The following is a 14,168-nucleotide window of genomic DNA, read 5'->3' as shown; positions in this document are numbered from 1 at the left end:
TTACACCCAGTGCTGAGATGAGCAGAGATCCTCCGCCGGCCCCTTGGGCGAGTGTTCCCTAAAGGCGATGGTCTCAGTGGAGGCTTCACCGTCCACCTGCGCTGAGCCCTTCAGTGAGCCTTCGGGCGCATGGCCCCCACTGAGTCTGGGGCTGAGCGTGAGGGTGGGCAGGCCGCTGGAGCGGGTCAGCAGCGTGGTGCGGCGGCTGGAGGGGCTGTCGCCGGAGAGCTGCGGGAGGGGCCGGGGTCCCCTGCAGCAGGCCAGACGGCGCAGGGGCCACGGCCGCAGGTGGCTGTTGAAGCCCATGTAAACCCAGGGGTTGCAACAGCTGCTGAGGTTGCCCAAGAGCATGGAGATGGTGAAAGCCACATTGGTTGAATCTGTAGAAGGATAAACACAAGAAGCCTCAGAATTACAGAGCTGGATGGGACCTGGGAGAGAGTCCAAGACCCCACTGAGAAGAGGGGGAAACTGAGTTTCCAGAGAGGAGAAAGGACTCACTCGGGTTCTATAATTAGAAAGGAGCACAGCTGGGACTTGGAGCTGGGACTTGTCTGTGGGTCTTGTCCGTGACTATAGGGTCAGGGTAGGAGCTGAGGTTTGCTCCAAGTTGACTTTCAAGGTGTAAACATAGTCAGGGACAGGACCAGCCCAAAGAGGACACAGTGTCTTCGTTCCAAAACCTAGACCTTGAATCCCCTAACGGATGGAGATCTAGAATGAGACACTTGTATTGTCATGCAGGGACAATAACTATGAGTCTAGGCCAAGCTCAGGCCCCTTTGACCCCCATTCTCATTTATGTCATAGATACGGATACACACTCTCCTCCTTGACACCTCCAGAGCAGTGCCTCTGATCCTGTCACTCAGGCATCGAGCATGGGAGCACTGCCAGTGCCAGACCATTGCTGGGGGCCTGGAAGGGCAATCAGCCCGACCGCCCTGCAGGTACCATGGCATCAGCTCCGACTGCACAGAGGGGCAGCTGCTGGGAACAGGGCGCCCAAGTGTCCCCTTCCAGATGAATACTTGTTCTGTGTCCTCAGAGATTATACCCAGGGAACGCACCCTCCCGCAGGGAAAAACTAATTTCTCTCTTGTGCAGGCAAAATAGGAGAGTGCAGACTGATAAGATGTCTTCCAGACACAAGATTCTTTCTGAAGATTACATGGAGCTCCACAGGCCGGTAGGACAGCTTCCAGGGCGGACTCCGACCTCCTGCAGGATGCCCCACGTTCCAGCCGTGGCGCAGGTTGCACACTGTGGTACCTTCAGCAGAGGCTGTGGAATCGCTGAAAGCAAGGTCAAAGCTCCAAGGAATCTTAGGGGTTATGGCACAGACGTGAAGCTGGGTCCACCGACTCTAAGACAGCCATCCTGCACCCTTGTGCAGTTTCAGCCAGCGAACTCAGAGGCAAAGCTTAAGTGCCTACTCTGTAAAGCACTGTGAAATCTTCAGATTCTCTGGTTCCTTGTGCACCTCACCCATAGGTGTGCTCATGCGTGCAGCTACTCATAACCCAAGCAAAGGGAAGACGCAGGGTCAGAATGTTTGAGTGAAGACATGAAGCACAGTGGTGAGAAGCTGAAGGCATCTGGGCCTGGACTGACCCATGTAGGGCAGAGGAGGGGGGCAGGGGGGAGTATCTATAGGTGGAGGAGGGACCCATCCCAGCAACAAACAGAGTCTCCTTCAATTTTCCCCACATTCTGGCCTGCTCCCCAGTTCTCAATACCAGGGAGCTGTGGAAGATGTGGGAAGTTGCTCTGGCTAAGGGGGTGGTGTTCACCCTACCCGCTCCCTAGATTAGGCCAGGGGCTGAGGGTTTCCATGAGTTCCTTCGCCTGGGAAACAGCTGTTTGACTGGGCCCCCTCAGAGCCAGGCCCGGTGCAGGGGCTAGAAATGTGGCCCGAGCACCAGGGTCTGCAGAGGCTCCACCTCTCAGCCCTTGAGGGCAAAGCTGCACTGCATCCGAGCAGGAACTCAGCTGACCGTCGGGGGCGGGAGCAAGGGCAAGGAGACAGGCTCCAACCAGAGACTCAGGGACAAGAGCCCAGGAAGCCAGCGTGCTATGGACAGGAACTGGGTGTACTGGAAAGTAGGTTTAAAGTAATGGACCTCAGCCCCTAGAAGGGCCTCCAAGGGCTTCCAGTTTTCTGAGAGAGCACGCTGTCTTGTAAGGTAACACGTTCCTCCTGCCCTCCTTGCTCAGAGAGGCCCTTGCTGATGATAAATCCCTCCTCCACAGGGGAGGCATGTGTACTGAGGGGCAGGTTCGTAATGACAGTGACACAGCAGGCAAGCAGGGAAGCCTGCACTGGCTGGGTGGCAGGGTCTCCAACTTCTGGTGGGTTTCCCGATGAAGGGGCAAATGACTACACCCCCCCACCCCCCCCCCGCACTGCCATTGGCTAAGCCGGATTGTTGAAAGTAAAGCCATGTCTTGGCTAATGCTTGGGCCATAACGACCTCGATCCGGGTCCTGGCACCATGTCTTATTCGCCGTGGCCCTATGGACCAGTTATCTTACCTCTCAGAGTCTCAGGTTACTCAGACATAAAGCAGAGAAGGCCACCAGTAAGTACCAAGGACTGAATGTGCTTGGCACTATTCTTCTTTCTTCTATTCTGTGCTTGACTAGAGCAGGGGGTCCCTACAGTTGGTTAGAATCAATACATTCATTGCGTAAAGGGTAATTTGCAGCTAGCCTCTTGTCCAGAGGGATGTCCAAAAGAGGGGATAAAATGGGACCGTAATAGTTTGGTGTTGTTTTCACACTTCTCTTGCAGGGTTGTGTGCAATTCATGAACAGCCTGACCCTTATTTAGTCTTTCCAGAAAAGCAAAGTATTTGCTTGAGTGTGTCCTAGGATGAGCAAAATGAGATTAGAAACAAAAGCACAAGGGAAGGGGGATCCACTCCCTGGGAGCTGGTAGGAATTGGTAGCCTGGGTCTGCTGGTCAGCAAACTCTCAGGAAGCTTCCAGAAGAACCTGTGCACAGGGCCTCTCTCGGGCAGTTACATGCTGCACCCATTATATATCCCAGGCCGTGCACATGGCTCGCAGTGCAGAGCACCCAGTCACCCCTATTCAGAAACACTTAGACGAGTTGACTTGCACTTGTCCCCATATCCCACTCCTCTTAGGGGAGCAAGAAGGGATGTCTTTGAACATCCTCTTCAACATTTAAGCTGCCCAGACCCAGCCTTACCTTCGTGAGTACACACTCACCCCCAGATGGCTGGACCGTCTGGCAGTGTCTAAAGCTCAGGAGGTTTCCTTTGACCTCACCCCAGAAAAATGACAATAGCAAGGCCTCCTGTGTGCCGACCGGAACATGGTCTTCATGGAGGGTTCCAGGATCTCATTTTGTTTTTCACGTAGGAGGAAGACCCCGCTGCTTACCATTTTCAGAGCCAGGATTATGAACAGAGCAGGGGGTAAGGGAAAAAGACAAGGAGGCGGCAGGCCTAGGTTCGACCCTTCACTTTGCCACTCCCAGGCTGTGTGGCCCTGGGCAAGTCACCTTTCCTCTCTGAGCCTCTCTTCCCCGTTAGCAAAATGAAGGGGTTGAACTTGACATTTCAGGGTTGTCATGTGCCAACAGGCTAATTAATTGGAAGGGGTTGTTGAGAAGGGGTTCAAAGTCATGCCCAGGCTCAGGAGTGTAGAGTGCTGAGAGACATAGCTCTCAGCTGTGGTCACCAATTGTCATCCTGGGCAGTTTGAAAATTCTTTTCAACTCCATCATTCTATGATTCTAATGCTCATCTGTGAAACTGGCAGTTAGTTGGTTGGCCAAATCTGCCAACAGTCATATTTCCCTAAGGCCACGTAATATTTTTAAGTGTTTAAATTAAGTGCCTCAAATTTAAACGATGGAAATTTTACATGAAAGGTACTCATGGCATCCGTAGGCTGGGTGGGAGTTGTAGCTGCCCCTTTGAGGGGGAGACAGGCACCACCTTTGATAATTCCTTCGCTCATCTGTTACCGGCCACGCCCTGGGAAGCTTTAGAACCCTGTCCTAAGCTTGCTGGTCTCCCTTCCCTGCTCTTTTCCACTCCCCCTCCCCCACAGACATACACTTGCCTTCATCAGGGGCATTCTTGTCCCACACAGACCACATCTGGACGCTGAAGAAGGGTGCCCAGCAGGCGATGTAGGCCAGCACGATGACAAAAGTCATTTTTACGGTTTGGATCTTGGCCCTGGAGATGGCGCTGATGCTGCTGACTCGGGACGGCAGCCCCCGTGTAGCTGCAGCTGGGCCAGAAGGCGAGGTCCTGTCCCAAGTCCTGCAGCCCCTTCCTTCCACCTTCCGGGCCTGTGTCTTGATTTTTAGGTTCTTACAGATCTCGTGGTAGATGAGGCTATAGCAGGCCGTGAGCATGGCCACAGGCAGAACAAAGATGGCCAGGGTGGTCCAGGTGATATAGACCCGAGGTCCCCAAGGGACGTGGAATTCTGCCCAGCAGTCCAGCACCCCAGTGCCCTGGATCACCTCCCGCAAAGAAAAGATGAAGACTTGAGGCAGGCTGAGGATGGCAGCCAGCAGCCAGGGAGCAGCGATGAGCGGGTAGGTGGACTGGCTGGGCTGCTGGAGGCTGCGCAGGGGGTGACAAACAGCCAGGTAGCGGTCCAGCGTCATGGCCAGCAGCATGTAGGTGGAGGCGAACATGCTGAGCACCTGCAGATACTTGATGGCCCGGCAGAGGAGGTCAGGGCCCTGGAAGCGGTAGGTGATGTCCCACAGCAGCTGGGGCAGCACCTGGAATAGCGCCACACCCAGGTCAGTCAGGGCTAGGTGCAGAACAAACAGGTGCATGCGGGAGCGCTTGCGGTTTGGCTGTCCCAGGGTCAGCAGCACAGTCAGATTGCCCCCTGTCGCCAGCACCAGGACCGTGGCCAGGACAACGATCTCCACCTTGGCCAGTTCCTCATCCCGGCCCAGCCAGGGTGTGGTGGCATTGGGGGCAGACAAGGTGCCCCAGGGAGTGGGGTTGGCAGCCCAAGCAGGACCAGAATCCATGGCTGACTTTGCTGGGAGGGAAGGGGAGGAGGGAGAGAAAGGGACGACAGTGTGGGGGCAAGTGGAGGGGTTTGATGGCTGAAATGGAGTGGGAAGGTTTCAGATGGCAAGAAAGGAGAAGTGGGGGATGACAGGGAGAAAGTGAAAATAGGGAGAAATAGGAGGAGAGAGAAAGAGATAAGGAAGGAGAAGATACTGATGGCACAATGGGGACGGAAGCTTAGGCCCGAAGAGAAAGAGGGCTCAGGGAGGGGGACAGGGTGTCAGGAAAAGAAGAATGTTTGAGGCTGCGCAGGGTGAGGCTTCTGGAAGGGAAGGCAGCCTGGGGAGCTGCCACCGCTTCTCAATCCACCCCAAATTCACTTTCTCCCAACTCTTCTGGAAGCAGAAAGCGAATGTCCCTAAGCCTGCTAGGTCGGGGCCATCGGCGTCGCCCGCTGGGCTGGAAGCCCCAGCGAAGCCCGCGCGGCCCCGGAGCCCTGACCAGCGGAACGGAGAGCGCAGCGGCTGGAGCCGAGCGGGTTTTATGGGCTTGCCGCGGGAACCCAGCGGCCCCTGGGCACGCCGGTTGGCTCCTGCAGAGGAGGGCGGAGTGAGGCTCCCCTGCGCTCAGCCCGCAGGAAGACTGAGAGGCTGGGGAGGGGTGGGGAGGGGGGGGCGGAGAGAGAAGGGACGGCGGGGCAGCGGAGCGGCTACCGAGAGCCAGAAAAGGGGAAGACTCAGGCAAGCGCTCACAGGCCTGCCAGACCCCCGGACCCGCAGACAGATGACTTCATCTATGCTCGCACCCCGGAGCCCTCGGGCTGTCTTCCAAGACAGGTGCACACGCAGGGAATAAGGGGTGGTCACTCCCGGAGGCGGGGCCCCTAAGGCCGGCAGCGCTGTTGGGAGTGTCCCCTGCCCCGGGCTTCCGGTTAGCCCGCGAAGGGTCCAGAGTCTGCAGGGGTGGCCAGGTGGGCGACGTGGCGCCCCTACACGGAGCCCTGAAGCCCTTGGCCGCGAAGTCTGACCACAGCCACTCGTGGGAGTCTGGTGGGAGTCTGGTGGGAGACTTGGAGCCATAAGGCAGGAAGGTGAGAATCTGGTGGGAGACTTGGAGTCATAAGGCAGGAAGAAAAAGCGAGGACCTGTGTGGAGAGGGAGCGGTGGTGGACATAGGACAGAGGCGCCGGGTGGAAGGGGCTGGACCTGGAAGCCCCGGGGCGCTGGGTGGGAGTGGCGCACGGGAGGAATTCCACTATGTGTGTCTCCAGAAGTCTTAACTTGCCACCTCCCCACAGTGTTTCATGGGCCAAATGGCAAAGGCAGTTAACCACCCTGTGGGGATAGAAAACAGGCCCAGAGAAGTGGCGTGACTTGCTCTAGAAGATCACAGAACCAGTATACAGGAGACGCAGGCCTAACCCGCGCCGTGTGCCTTTCCGAGAGGGGACCTGACCAACGCCCAGTATGTGAGAGGCACTGGTGCTCAGGGGACAGATAAATACACGAGGTGGATAATTAGGATTCTCTCTGGAACAGATTAAAAGTTCTTTAGGAGTGACAAACAGCATAGTCCGCCACCCTCAGGAAGCACAGGGTCCATCGTTGATCAGAGGTCCTCTTGTCTCTCCCTTGAGTCAAACCAGATGCCCCTTTACAGTGTCCCCCACCCACCCATGCAATTAACATCATCTTTTGAAGAGATTACCTCCTAAACACCTACAGATTCCTCTCCACTTCATCCCACTGCCAAGTTCAAACACCATCTCTCCCCCAAAATACTGTAGCTTCCTCTTCTGCACTTCAGCCCAGGCTCCACCTTCTCGAGGATTTTGCTCTCTATGAATGATAATTTTAAGTCTCTCTACTGGTTCATTCCCATCTACAGGCAAACAAAGTCTAGTGTTGTCCATTAAAAAAAAGTCATAACCCTCCTCAGACACTATACCCCACCTCTAGCTACAGCCATCTCTTCCCGTTCACAGCAAAATTTCTATAAAGGACTGTCTAGCTGGTTTTCTCGTTCCCATTTGTGCCTTGATATATTCATTAAAATTATGTATATTTACACGTTTTTAAAACATTGTGTATTACATAAATGATACCATAACACCCTTTTTAAATTCTAGTTAATCTTTGAGATCTATGGTGGTACAAAGGATAGATCTAGTTCATTCAGTTTAATTACTGCATGGTATTCAAACATGTGAATATAACATATTTTATTTATCCTGAACCTTATATTTATCATTGAGTTTAGTTCCAGCTCTCTCTCTCTCTCTCTTTTTTTTTTTTGTTATTTTTTTAAAATACTACAATGAGTATTCTTATGTATGCCTCCTTGTGTTCATGTTCATGTGTGAAAATTTTCTGGGGTGTACATGCAGAAGTATATGCTGGGTATTGGTATTCTTGGGTTATACAATGTATGGATTTTCATTAAGTAGGACCATATCCTAACTTTTATCTCTAAATTCATTGGAGTGATTTATTCTCACACTGGCTGCACATGACTTTCCTGACATCCTCAGGGTCAGACTTTTTAATTTTCACCAGTCTGATTGGTATGAAACAGAATATCATTTTGCTTTTATTTTTTCTCTGATCCCTAGTTATTGGGGGTATCTTTCCATATATTTATTTGTTGTTTGGGTTTCCTCTTCTGTGGATTGTTCATATCCTCTGCATAATTTTTGATTAGGTCATTTTTCTTACTGATTTGTAGAATTTCTTTATACATTCTGATATGAACTTTTATGTATTCTGATATGTCGCAGATATTTTCTTCTATCTGCCACTTTTAACTTTGTTTATGGGGTCATTTGTGATACCAAAAATTTAAATTTTAATGTTATCAATACTTTCTTTAATCATTTCTGCTTTTCTGTTTTGTGTTCCCTGTCTTGAGAACAGAGATATCTCCTCTATATTTCTTTCTAACATGTTTAACATTTGTTTTTCATATTTCGTTCATCACTTTAATCCACCTGGACTTTATTTTTGTGTATGTGTCAGGTAAGAACCTAACTTCATTTTTTTCCCTACATGGCAAACCAATTTCTTCATTTATTGATTAGTACATCATTTCTCAACTGTCACCTGCATAATAAATATATCAAGTTCACAATATGTATGAGCTTATCTCTGGGATCTCTGTTCTGTGCCATTAGTTTATTTTCTATCCCTGCTCTAATATTTCACTATTTTAGGTACTAAGGCTTTATAATAAACCTTAATATATGGTAAAAACAAGCCTTCCTCTTTTTCTTATTTTCAAAATGCTTTTCACAGTTTTAAAATAGTGAAATTGATATCAGTTTGTCTAGTTCCACAAAAAATTCTGTTAAGGTTTTGGTTGGAAGCATTGAGTTTAGAGAATAATTTGGGGAAAATTCATGTCTATGATTTTAATCAGATCTACTCTTATGTCCTTCAATAATGTTTTATAATTTTCTTCATAAATGTTCCATCTTTTGATAGAGTTCTTTCTCTATACCTAACAGTTTCTGTTGCCATTATATACAGAATTTTGTTTTATCACATTTTCTGGTTAGTTATGGCCAGCATATGGGAACAATATTCATTTTTGTGTCTTGCTCTTATATTCAGCAATTTTGCTACACACTCTTATTAGTAAATTATTTTGGATTATCTGTGCATTTAATATTGTCTGCAAACAATGATCACTCTTTGTCTTTTATTCCCAGTCCATTTCTTTTTCTTGCCTTATTGTGATGGCTAAGACTCTACTACAAATTTGAAGAGCAGACGTCATTGATATTTCTGACTTTAATGAGATTGCTTCTAAAATTTCACCATTAAGTATTGTATTTATGGTGGTCTTCTGCACTTTTATTTTTAAATATACCTATTTTTACATGTACATAGTATAAAAAGCCAAATGATTCTATAGCGATTATGAAAGAAAAACAACTCCCCCAAAACTGTTCTATTTTTTAACTCCCTAGAGGTAATAACTTTCTTCTATTTTTAAAGTTTTTTTATTAAATTTTTTTTAACTATATACAAACGTACAGAGAACAGAACTTCATAGGAGAACATAGTTATTTCTCTTTCCCTTTTGCAGTTGCTTGTCACTCCAATTTGTGGACTTACCATACTTTATTCATCCAATCCCCTTTAGCGGGGATTTTGGTTGTATCGTATCCAGTCTTGCTATTACAAGTAATGCTTCGATAAATTGCCTTGTATATATTTCCTTCTACACTTTGCCAGTATATCTTTGTGGTAGGCTTCTAGAAATGAGATTGCTGGGTTAAGGGTATCTGCATTAATAGTTTTACTATATATTGCCAAATTCTCTTCTCTAGGGACTGGCCCAGTTGCATTCCCACTAGGAATGTATGAGGGTACCCATTTCCCCATAGTCTTGCCAACAGTGTGTTCTTAAATTTTGGATTTTTGCCAATCTGATAAGATAAAAATAGTATCTCGTATAGTTTTAATTTGTGTGCCTTTTATTACGAGTGAGGTTGAGCATCTTAATGTCAAGAGTCATTCTTTTTTTTTTTAAAGATTTATTTATTTTATTTTAGAAAGGGAGAGAGAGAGAGAGAGAGAGAGAGCATGCATGTGCCAGCAGGGGGAAAAGGCAGAGGGAGAGGGAGAGAAGCAGACTCCCCATTGAGCACAGAGCCCTGGAGCAGGGCTCAGTCTCACAACTGAGATCATGACCTGCGCCAAAATCAAGAGTTAGATGCTCAACTGAGTGAGCCACCCAGGTGTCCCTGTCAAGAGCCATTCTTACTTCTTTTTCTAATGATTATTGATATCTCTAGTGAATTTTTCTGTGATTGTTGGTCTTTTTATTTTCTCTTTTGGAAACTTTATTTCGGTAATGAACCCTTGTCTGATATTTGAATTTCAAATATTTTTTCTTGTTTTGTCATTGATCTTTTTACTTGATTTGTGGTATTTCTTGACAGAGGCCACCTTTTAAAACTCATTATTAGATTTATTTGCTATCAACCTCTGTATTTCTAAATAACAAACATACACTGCTACTTCTTCAGTTTTGGGTTTTAAGCATTACCTATTGGCCTTCCCTTTGGTAGGTGAGCATATAGTACCCTTTTGTCGCACTCATCATCCATCAGGCACTGGCCTTTCTGCCTGCCTGGGTAACCCTAGATTCACAGTCCCATAAAAGTCTAGATGGAGGAAGTGGTCTGGGGAAGATGGGCCATTACTGGGACTAATGCATCTTTTACAGCCGGGAGCAGGCCTTGCTGTTTCCACTGTCTTCTGTTAAGTTGGTTTAACTCCAAGATTGATGGAGAACCAATGAGTAAAAGGGGTAGATGTAGAGGGCAGGAGGATAGATGAATCAGTGCTGATTTCAGGGACTCCCAGAAAGTCTCCACTCGTTCCTCTTGCCATAAAATAGCTTGTACAGTCACAGAATGTTGGAGTTGAAAGGGACTTATATTTTGGTTCAGGCCAAGAGGCGGAGGAGTGATGGAAAGGAACTCAGAGACTATCAAGTTCCATGCTCTCATTTTCCAGAAGAAAGTCCAACCTGAAAGCCAAAGACACAAGTGAGGTTCTCAACATCACATGGATATCGGAGGTGAGAGTCAGGACCCAAGCCCACCCATGTGTTGTTCTTTGCTCTTTTCCCCATCACCCCCTCAGGGCAGTGGCTCTCCACTCCGGCTGTATGTGAGAATCTCCTGAACAAAGTGTAAAATCGGCCCAGGGCTCATCCACAGAGATCTGATCCACTGCTGTGAGCCAAAAGTTTCAGCACTGAAGCTAATAAGGCCAACTCAGTGCTTTGTGTATAACAGAAGCTCAATAAACTTTTGTCACATGTGAATTCACAATTTAATGGGCACAAATGAGTAAATGAAATATCCTTGCTGGTTAATGTTCCTTCATTTTTTTTCCAACTTTATTGTAGAAAATTTTAAATATTCACAAAAGTAGAAAGAGGAGTATAATGATGTGCATAGTATATAATCTGCCTTTTGACCGGTTTTCTGGAGAGTAGAGGAGGGAGTGACTGTAATCCTACTGAGAATTCCAAGAGCCCCACAAGGCCAGGCTCCAGTTACCTGTGTGCAGCGTCTTTGGGAACCTCTCAGACCACATCCCACTGAACACGTGGCTGTGAGAGGTGCAGATGAGGGCATCCGGTGACCAGAAACATAGCAGGCAGCTAAAAATGAGTGGCCCTTCATACAATCCGGTGGTCCCCATGCCCAGCTCCAGGGAAGAGCTCAGCTCCAAAGGAGGAGAGGCCAAGTTGGTGCTGGATGGTGCCACTGGTGCTGGGATTGAGTCTCCAAAGGGTGCTTAGCTCTCTGGCATGGCTTCTTAGAACAGGAGATGACTCTATTCTGCTCAAATAGCACCACCCTTGACTCCCTTTGCAGGATGATTGAAACTTCTCCTATTAGTTATCATCAGTCCATGAGAAAGTTTTAGTCTTTCTTTTAAGCTCATTGTAGCTATCAGATCTCCATTAAGTTTTCTTGGAATTTAATAAAATGATGGCAGTGACTCCCAGAGAATCAAGTGCACAACATAGCTTCCAAGTTTCTGGGAAAGCTGGTCCCCCGCTGACTGGTAGGCTTGAGTGCTTGAAGTTAGGAGCTCTAGAGAGAGTGGCCCTGGGGTGGGGACCAGAGCAGGGAGGGGCACAGCTGCTGAGTCCGAGAGGGGGGGATGGTGGGGGACAACTGCCAAGTGCCATTTGCTCCTCCAGTGCTCCCCCCTGCCCTGCCCCAGAGAAGTAGTGTCAAGATGTATCCTTAGGAAGGCCCACGTACCTGCCCCACCACCTGCTTCAGCTTACATGCAAGGGGGGGGGGGGAGGTTGTGCTCAGGGCCCTCACAAGCCTGTCTCTAGAGATCTGCACTTCTTTTCCCTACCCTTCTTGTCCCAATCTCCCCCCACATTCCCAGCGTACCAACACCATGCCCAGCAGCCCAGGGATCCCCACCCCGCGGCTTTACTGCCCAGGTTGGGTTGGTGGATGGGTAGACAGTAGCCCACATTAGAGACACTCCTCTCCATTTATCTTCTCACTCATCAACACTTCCCTATTATGTGCCCCCACCAGTAGGTGGGCGGCAGGGGGAGCTCGTTCCCGTTGCTAATGTGTACAGGTAGGCAGCCTGAAATGACCAAGGGGTCTATTACTCATCCTCGATAACAGTATCCCTAGCTCTTACCGTGGTTCTTGGCACATGGTGGGTGCTCAACAAACACTTGCTGGAAAGATGGATCAGGAAAGATCATTGGCTCTAAAGCTGGGAAACACAACTCTTCCCTTGTTACCGTCAGAGGTTCGGTGAGCCCGTGATGAGGTCACCTCTTCACTCTGGCCTCAATTTCCTCTCACGTAAGCTGGGGTGGTGGGATTGGTTGAGCTCTAGGTACCTGCAGTGCCTCTTTCATGATTCTCTGGTGGAACAATTCTTCCCTATCCTGATCCATGCTGAGCTATTAAAGCTAAATACTACCCCTCTCGGGAGATAACTTATATTTAAAACAGGTCGTCTGAAAAACAGTACCTAACCCAAGAAAGAGCTCTGATTCTGAAAATTCAGAGCCAAGGGGGCCAGGAAGTTCAAAGTCATGGGCCAGATTAGTTTCATGGGGACAGATCTTGAGCTTGAGTCCCAGTCAGCAGCTGGGCTTGGCAGTTGCCCCGCAGAGGATGTCTGCATGCCACACATGGGACCAGACTGCAGGGTACTGTGGGAACGTGAGGTGACAGGACTCATCCTGAGAGGCCATGCCACTCTGTAAGATGTCGCCCACACTGGCTCTCACCCATGTCCCCTTCCCAGAGTCAGACCTAAATTCACACCTGGTTTGAACATATTTCATTCTGGTCACCGTGGAGGCCGAGCTCGAGGAAAAACTGCATGATGCAAAATGAGTACTTAGCAGGCTCGACACTGGAGCCAGGGTGACCGGGGCTGAGCGAGGGCCTGTGGACGTCACACAGTGTGTGGCGTCGGCATTCAGGCAATCTTCTCTAGATCCAGAGGAGCAGGTGGTTCGGCTGCTACCAGGTCCTGACCAGATTTACAAGATAACGCTTCTTAGTTCGTAGTCTATAGACTTCCAGGCACCACAACCTGCTGGGGGTACTTGACCGGAAATATAAGGCGGCTTCCTGACTTCAGCCTGGTCCTCCCAGCTGAGAGTCTCTGGGGATGAGAACTAGGCGGTTGCATTTGAAATAAATTCCCCATCAAAGTCTGAGAGTCACCAGGACATCGGAAGTAATAAGAAGTGTAGTTTATGTCTTAGGCAGCTTGCCAAGCAGGTGGAAATGGCCCCAAAGCAGGAAGGTAGTATAATCACCGTGTGTTTTAACAGAAAGATGACTCTGGCAGCAGTTGCCCAGGATGGCCTTGAGAGGGACGCTGGAGGCAGGAGGTCTGGTCAGAGGTGTCGGCGGTATGCCTGGCTGGAGGTGAGCGCAGGGGCGCTGCAGAGGAGGGACAGATGCCACATGTCAACCCCCGTCATAGATGTGGCTTTTTTTTTTTTTTTTTATGGCAGGCCGTCACTAATTCCTTTTGGATGCTGGAAAGCTGTAGATGACAACCAAGTAAAAACAGTCCAAAAAAACCGATTCCGTTTATGCTAGCAGAGGCCCCAAGCCCTGAAAAGAGGATGGATGGTCTGCCTTCTCTGAGTATAATTCAAAATAAAACAACACTGAAGGTTCACATGGATGTTGACATTTAAAAAGCTTCTTTCTGGATACATTCATTACAGCTGCGCTTTTCTTATCTTTTTGGTTTCTGCTTTGCCGGGCCCTAAGTATGGGCTTAGTCTTTCTGTGAGGTTATCAGAACCTGCGAGGGAGGCAGGGTGGGTGGAAGGAAGTCAGGAGGTACTTTGGGAGGGGTTGGGGGTGATGAGCTTTGAGGCAGATTTGACACGGGATGATGAACATGGGATAAAAGCAAGAATGAGGGCAGTCCTTGCAGGAGGTCAAACTGACCGGGGAAGAGAAACTGCAGCTTCTGGATAGAGCTGAATTGTTCTAGAATCTAGAAAATTGAGCTGGGTAAGAAATGGGAACATCCCTCCAGAGCGGGGACAGGCAGTCTCTGATTGTGAGTTCCAATGCTGTCTGCATGGGGGCACGGACTCTGA

At 48.9% G+C, this 14,168-nt stretch overlaps 1 protein-coding gene and 1 long non-coding RNA gene across 2 annotated transcripts; one reads left to right on the top strand and one right to left on the bottom strand.

Moving 5' to 3' along the window:
* Positions 1 to 5,038, bottom strand: AVPR1B (arginine vasopressin receptor 1B). The gene is made up of 2 exons (XM_027611925.2): positions 4,099 to 5,038; positions 1 to 380 (listed from the first exon to the last, which is right to left on the bottom strand). The coding sequence occupies exons 1-2, from the start codon at positions 5,036 to 5,038 to the stop codon at positions 1 to 3; spliced, it is 1,320 nt and encodes a 439-aa protein (XP_027467726.2).
* Positions 5,039 to 5,976: 938 nt separating this feature from the next.
* Positions 5,977 to 13,694, top strand: LOC113931740. Its single transcript, XR_003522852.2, has 4 exons — positions 5,977 to 6,111; positions 10,480 to 10,610; positions 13,380 to 13,476; positions 13,566 to 13,694. It is a non-coding gene; the product is annotated as an uncharacterized LOC113931740 (long non-coding RNA).
* The last annotated feature ends 474 nt before the right edge of the window (positions 13,695 to 14,168 follow it).

This window comes from Zalophus californianus, chromosome 10 (assembly GCF_009762305.2).
Source record: "Zalophus californianus isolate mZalCal1 chromosome 10, mZalCal1.pri.v2, whole genome shotgun sequence".
NCBI lineage: Eukaryota > Metazoa > Chordata > Mammalia > Carnivora > Otariidae > Zalophus > Zalophus californianus.
The sequence above is the reverse complement of the archived record's forward strand: the minus strand, read 5'-3'. Positions and strand labels throughout refer to the sequence as shown.

Bases quoted from the DNA above. Each gene is read 5' to 3' on its own strand.
- AVPR1B (XM_027611925.2), bottom strand. From the start codon at position 5,038: ATGGATTCTGGTCCTGCTTGGGCTGCCAACCCCACTCCCTGGGGCACC. The intron at 381-4,098 runs GCAAGTGTATGT...ATCCTTCTACAG, and splicing joins CAAGAATGCCCCTGATGAAG to ATTCAACCAATGTGGCTTTC.